Raw genomic sequence first — 7,500 nt, 5'->3', positions numbered from 1 at the left:
GCCATTTGTTTCCTTGAGCACTACTAATGAAAATAGCTCACTAGTAGTGGAACAAACCTTTAAATTGACGTCAAAGTACAAGTCCTTTTAGGTTTTAAGTGATAATATTATGTTAATGATGGCTACGCTCGACCCACTAGGACTCGTATCTTGGCTTCATTTCTTAAGGTTTGTGCAACGCCTCGCGATTTGTTGTTAGTATAGCTCAAGGAAACAAGTCAGTGATCCATTGTTTGAACTCTTGAATACAGTCACGATATGTTTTCTTTTGTGGCCAAAGACGTGTCTTTTGACGTAATATTTTAGTCAATGTCAGGCCATAGGTTTACGAAAGTTACGGTTTATTACAGTATGCTGTCTGATAGGGCAGTTCGTGTTGGTGTTAAGACACGCCTGGAGCCTGCGTGCGACAACTTTTTCAAATATTTTCGATTAAAAGACAACGTTGGAGACTGGCATGTTTATTTGTGATCGTTTCAAAAACATGGGGAAGATAAGTGAGTAATTAGGTCAATACCATGAATTGTTCACAAATGAAGCGATATGGGTTACGTAAATGTACACTTTTTGAATATCCTAGTTGGTCATGGATCGAGATCACAGATTTTTGTTGGTGATTTATTTATGATATCATGTATTTCTTCATTAGATGTTGGTGTGAAGTTCGAGAGTATGAGCTCTTGTATGATATTTCGTCGCTATGTTGATATTAGAAAAACGTTAAAAGATCTTCCAAAGGGCTCTATTTATTTCTATCCAGATGATAAAACATTAATGGAGTCATCCACTATCAAGGACACACTGTCAGAATGGCACACGGAGATGAATGAGTTGAAAAAACAGTTGTTTACCGATATTGGTTCAGTGCAACACGATATCACAGAACAGTGGAAGGAACTCCAGAGAAAGGACCAGAAAATACAAGAACTCAAATTGCAGTGTGAGTTTTCTATTTTGAAATATGGAGTAAATTCAATGTGATGATAATGAAAAAAAAAACAACGAGCTCTTATATGACACAATATCCATAATATTTTTTCAAGGCGCTTACAAACGATTTCATGCTAATAGCATTTAAAATAGAATTTTTAGTTCGGCTATGTAGTCTAGTGTTATGACACTCGCTTTCGGGTCGGAAGGTCCTGAGTTCGAGCCTCGCTCGGCGCATAGTTGAGTCCTTGGAGAATCTCTTTAGTCACATTCTCTCATCGTACTCAGGTGGTCACTCAAAGTCACTCAAAGTCAGATAGATTATAGTATTTCTACGGGTTTGATACTATTCAAGATTTAAAAAAAATGTTTAATCAAAATTTTATTTCGTTAAACAATTCACAGGCACAATTTTGTGGAAATCCTTTATTTTGTATGAGTTATTGCTCTTGATTTCATTTTTTTTGTGAGTATAAATATGACGTCATTTAAGAGTATCTTGCGAATCACACTTTATCAAATACATCTTCTCAAAGAATACAATGTACATATTTGGATGTCTGTCAACTTGAAGCGTGTTAGGTATCAAATAAAACTAACAATTTTTGACATACTTATCACCCACGTATTATTCTGTTAAGAATAATAGTATACAATCAAGTAATGGCCTATTGAAAACTGTCATGTTACGAAGAAAAAAAAAGGGTTTTTAAGTCCGCCAATGGAAATGAAAAGTAGAACAACAAGCAGATTTTCTAAGCGAAATCTAAAATAATTATTTAGGTATGTAATATCAACCTTTCCACCTGTTTTATCATCTGATCCTGAGAAATACCTCATGCATGGACAAAGTCGGATCTCCTGAAATGGATGGTGGATTAGAGTCGCCAATATATCCTTTACCTAATTGTGTTACAGAAAAAGCGACTAAGTAACAAACATTTGCCAAACATTTTGAGGAAAAGTGCTGTATAAAGAATCTGGCATGACTGTATCTAGCATTAAAAGTAGCTGTTAGTTAAGACCATCATATCCCTTTTGTCTATAAATGAATGCACGAGAGAACAGCGAGGTCAAATCACTCAGCACACGTTGTGAATGATTTGGCCTATATTCAGGGGATGGTAACATTTTTTATGAATGCGGACAAAACAGAGCTCTTCAAATATCTGTCTAATAATAATAATAATAATAATGCTGAAAACTTATATAGCGCTATAACTCCGAGACACCAGACTCTAAGCGCTTAAATTACAAATTACTTTGGCTGAAACATACTCATTCACACACAAGCACACACACACACACACATACACACACACACAACACAACACACAACACAAACCAAACCTATCTTGCTTCTCATACCATCTACTAAAATCGAAACAATATGTTTTAAGCGAACGTTTAAAAATAGACAAAGATTCTTTTTCACGAATGCTCTGCGGTAAGGCGTTCCAAATAGAGGGTCCGAAATGAGAAAAGGATCTCATTCCAGCATTTTTCCGAATTCGAGGGACAACTAGTTTTGTGGAATCACTGGCCGAACGTAAGGGGCGGGGTTTTGAATATCTTTCAATTAGTTCTGAAAGGTAGGAAGGGGCAGTACCTTCAAGACAACGATACACTAAAACACAAGCTTTGAATTTAATTCTTTTCCCAACAGGCAGCCAATGCAGGTCATGAAGTAGAGGTCCGGCAGAGTCGCACCTACGCTTCATGAATACTAGTCTGGCAGCGCTGTTTTGGACAATCTGAAGACGTTTCAGATTGTATTGCGAAACGCCAAACAACAGAGCATTACAATAATCTAATTTCGATAGTACGAGGGACACAACCAGGTGCTTGGTCACATCCTCAGATATGAACCGTCTAATGGAAGCAATCTTTTTTAGTTGGAAAAAGAGAGATCTAACCAAATTATTAACCTGATGCTCCATCGACAGTCCAGAGTCTAAGAATGTGCCAAGGTTTTTCACTTTGTCAACAATTTGAATAGAGGCATCCCCCAACTTCAAATCTGTTTCACTTTTCCACTTCCTGTTCCCCACATACAGCACCTCCGTCTTATCATCATTCAGTTTCAGTCTGTTCTCATTCATCCATTTCTTAACACTTTGGATACAATTCTTACTATTGGCTGATACTTCTTGTAAATTTCTCGTATTGGAAACGCAGTACAATTGCGTATCATCAGCGTATTGATGGTAAGACAGACCAAAACTTCTGATGATTTTAGACAGAGGGCCAACGTACAAAACAAAAAGAACGGGTCCAAGTACTGAACCCTGGGGAACCCCACAATCAAGAAAGATTTCCTCCGATCTATATTCATCCACCGTAATAATCTGTTTACGATTAAACAAATATGATCTAAACCAATCAAGCGCTGCACCAGACACACCATAAGTAATTTCAAGACGTTTGAGAAGAAGATTGTGATCAATAGTATCAAAAGCAGACGATAGGTCAAGCAAATTCAGCAAAGAACATGAACCATTGTCTATAACAGAGAGGAGATCATTAACAACCCTAACAAGTGCGGTTTCCGTCGAATGATGTTGCCTATAAGCAGACTGAAATTTTCTTCAAGACAATTATTTTTAAGATGAGACAGTAATTGTTTCAAAACAAGCTTTTCTAAGATCTTAGAGAGAAAAGGAAGATTAGAGACAGGGCGATAGTTTTTTAAGTTCTCTTTATCGAGATCAGGTTTTTTCAAAAGGGGTTTGACATGAGCAACTTTGTAAATGTCTGGTACAGCACCTGATTGCAACGAATTATTAACAATACATGTAAATGGTGTTAAAATTACATCAATGCATTTTTTTAAAATGGCAGTATTTAAGGGGTCTAAATCACAACTTTTAGTTGGAGACGACATAATGCAATCACATAAGTCAGCTTCAGTAATCATTGAAAAATGTGTTAACGAATCACCATGAAATGTGTCAAATGTTGTATGGATCGATTCAGATGACAGTTCTTTCCTGATGGTATCCGTTTTTTCTTTAAAATATTGACCAAAGCGAGTTGGTAGATCTGCACGATCGATTAAAGATGGGAGAGCTGGTTGCGTCTGTTGTCTAGCGGCTTGGGATGGAATAAAAGTCACGCTCTACAGTGCCACTCTGTGGGGTGTAGTTGCACCATTGACAAAGGCTTTTCACTCACATTCTCTCACCGTATTCAGGTGTAAAATGAGTACATGGCCGTTAATCACCAAGTCGAACTGAAGTGACCGATTGTTGTCAATCCGAACAATAATTGAAAAATACCTCAGATCCGTTTTATCTTACAGTTGCAGAATTTTTAATAAGGAAAATAATTCCTTAAATTTTGGTCTACGTCTGTTTTAACTTTGAATCTTCTTCTTTATAATTACTCCTAACTAAAACATTTAGAGATCAAAATATTAAATCGCTTACTACATCTTTCCAATTACCTATTTAATCTATATATTTCATGTACTTTACACTATGTAATTTTTTCAGTCAATTTACACTATTATTTACTGTATCTAATTCTTAGCTTTTTACTAAATTTATTTTCTTATATGTTGACATCAATAAACACTTCACTAGATATCTATATCTTTACAATTATATAATCGGTACGTCCCTTGAAATTTATACTGTGTAATTATTCATACCGCTTGCAATATTGTTACACTATACCTATTACCAAGTTTTACTTTACCATGTTTATTTACTTATATTATATTATATATATATATATATATATATATATATATATATATATATATATATATATATATATATATAATATATATATATATATATATATATATATATATTTATATATAATAATATATATCATTGTCGGTATTTTATACGTCTGACAAAAATTTCGATTTTTGGATGAATAGAGTGCTTTATTATTATTATTATTATTATTATTATTATTATTATTATTATTATTATTATTATTATTATTATTATTTATTATTATTATTATTATTATTATTATTATTATTACTATTATTATTATTATTATTATTATTATTATTATTATTATTATTATTATTATTATTATTATTATTATTATTATTATTATTATTATCATTATTATTATTATTATTTTACTAAAAAATTTTCTTTATTATTATTAGTTTTAAAAATGTACCTATTTATTTATTTTATTATTTTAATATTTTTTTTTAATTCACAGTGTTTGTCTATGTCCGAAAAATTGCAATATAGTCTAACAGGCGTTATGTCTCGTCCTACATGTTAAGCGTTGTTGTTGGTTTTGAACCCCTTGTGAAGCGCTTCAAATACTTGACTTACTTGACTTAGATGCCTTTCGCGTCTCGACCGAAAGATCGGGTCGCCTTGGCTGTTTCCAGTATTTCCTGTGTGAGGTGTCTCCAATATTGCCGGTCCTCTGCTAGGGTTCTCAGATTTTCAAGGTCCCCTGCCGTTATGAGACTAATGCTTTGTCCAAGTGTTGTGAGGTTTTTGTTTAGGATCACAGGGAGTGTTGTTATCGGTCTTCCTCTGAAAATGTTCCCGTGTTTTTGGAAGTATCCCGACATGGCTTGGTTAGCTGGTATGTTTTTGTCCCTGCGTAGTATGTGACCGAAAAGTTGCCATCGTTGTTGTAAAATGTCAAGGGAGATTGGTCTTTCTTTTGTGATCTTATAGAGTGAATCATTTGAGATCTTTTTTGGGTATTTGATGTCCAGTACCCTTCTTAGCTGTGTGCGATGGAAGGCATCCAGATGTTCTTCTTCGGATTTTGTCAACGCCCAAGTGCCGCAGTTATACAGAAGTACCGGTTTTACAAGAGCACGGTACAGTTTCAGTTTGGTTTTTCTCTTTATTTTGTCACCTCTAATCCATACATTGGTGAGTTTACTGAGTGCGGCGTTTGATAGCTGTTTTCTTCTTTGTACATCCTCGGTGTCTCCAATTAGTGAGCCGACTTTCTTTGTTCTTTTCCATTCCTCTTTGTTCCTCGATATTGTTGTAAATTCGGTTTTATTGGCATTGACTTGGAGGTTATATTTCATGAGGGTATTTTGTATGATGTCTATATTTGCTGGTGTTGATCCAATAAAATCGACATCATCTGCATAGGCGATTTCTCTAGGGATTGCACTCTCAATATGAGTCGTTGGTTTTGGAATGACTTTTCGAACTTCTTTCAGAGCGTGTTCTAAGTATATTGTGAACAGAATCGGGCTCAGACTATCTCCTTGGGGGGTCCCGATGTTACTTTCGAACTGCGTCTGTTTTGTGGCCCCGTATATCCTTGGTTGTATCTTTGTGTTGCTGAGGAGAAATCGGATTATTCGGAGCTCGTCTTCGTCTACTATGTCTGTTAATATCTCCAAAAGTTTTCCTCTGTCGATCGTATCAAATACGTTTAGTGGATATTGCGCTATATAAAAGATCAAGTTCTGTGTCAATTCAGTGCAATTTATGTGTAATAAAAACGGTTAGTTGTAAATTGACATGTAAAATGTTGTCTCCCTTATTAATCTTTAGAGATAATGATCGATGTTTATTTGAGGTTACCATATTTGGGACAGTAGCGAGGTGTACTTATATTCAGGTCTGATAACCCAGAGTGTTATGGGCCCATTGTTATTATTGAAATGCTTCAAACCAAGGCAAATTATTGTCCTAAACAATGATGTTAAAACTAGCCCATGATAGAGTTCCGTAATCAGACCTGTTAATATGAGCGCTTTGGTCAGTAGGTATAAATTCGTATCAATTTCGTTCTGATTTCTATCAAGCTGACGACATCAGTGCAATAAAAACTCTAGAGACGTCAAACAATGCCATGCTAAGTACATCACAACATCAGCAGAGCATCATAGCCAATGACATTGCCCTTGTGAAGTCGAAACTCAAAGACCAAGAGGAGCAACTACGAAGCTATGAGGAAGAATTACAACGCCACATTAGCCAGGCGGGTGAGTTAAATATGAATAATATCGAGTTCGTACAATAAGTAATCCCTCGTCTTCAAACGCTATTATATCGGAATGGATCAGATTGACTTGCACTTTTTTTTGCAGGTCTGTTTACCAATAGACTCAATGTTGTAGTTGAAACCTCAAAGATTGACGCAAAATATTGTATATTACAACAATGTTGATTAAACTAGGCCCATGATGGCGTTCGGATGTCAGACCTGCATATGTGTACAAGTAGAATCGATTCTAAATTGGGTAATTTAGCATCGCTCAGAGCGAGACTCGAACGAAAGACTTTTCGATCCGATAGGAAGTGTCATGACAAGAGAACACATTATCTCAAAACAATTTAAAAGCGAACACAGTTGTCAACAGTTGATGCATAACCAACAGTTTGTAACTTGGGTTAAGTTTTCTACAAATATGGACCAAAATTATGATGTCAAAATTCTTATTACAATGTCCTAGTAAATGTAAAACCAATCTCCGGAACTTACCGTGTGGAATTGATCTTCTGGTTCCAGAGTGAAGGCATTTTATTTCATAAGTAAAATATATGCTGGTCGCCAATAAAGATAACCTATCCTCGCTCTTCAACTTCCCAAGGTTTTTAGTAATAC

General features: G+C 35.2%; 1 protein-coding gene across 1 annotated transcript in view; it reads left to right on the top strand.

Moving 5' to 3' along the window:
• The first annotated feature begins 766 nt into the window (after positions 1 to 766).
• LOC144960858 (uncharacterized) overlaps positions 767 to 7,500 on the top strand; it is an 11,327-nt gene continuing 4,593 nt past the window's right edge. The window contains exons 1-2 of the mRNA XM_078894244.1: positions 767 to 940; positions 6,698 to 6,877. Coding sequence (XP_078750370.1) covers positions 775 to 940; positions 6,698 to 6,877 — 346 coding nt within the window. The 5' untranslated portion in view covers positions 767 to 774. The remainder of the gene's footprint in view (positions 941 to 6,697; positions 6,878 to 7,500) is intronic.

This window comes from Berghia stephanieae, chromosome 15 (assembly GCF_034508935.2).
Source record: "Berghia stephanieae isolate SIO BIC M18660-M18661 chromosome 15, UCSD_Bste_1.3, whole genome shotgun sequence".
Taxonomy (NCBI): Eukaryota; Metazoa; Mollusca; class Gastropoda; order Nudibranchia; family Aeolidiidae; genus Berghia; species Berghia stephanieae.
Note: the sequence above shows the minus strand (reverse complement) of the source record. Positions and strands in the feature narration are given on the sequence as shown.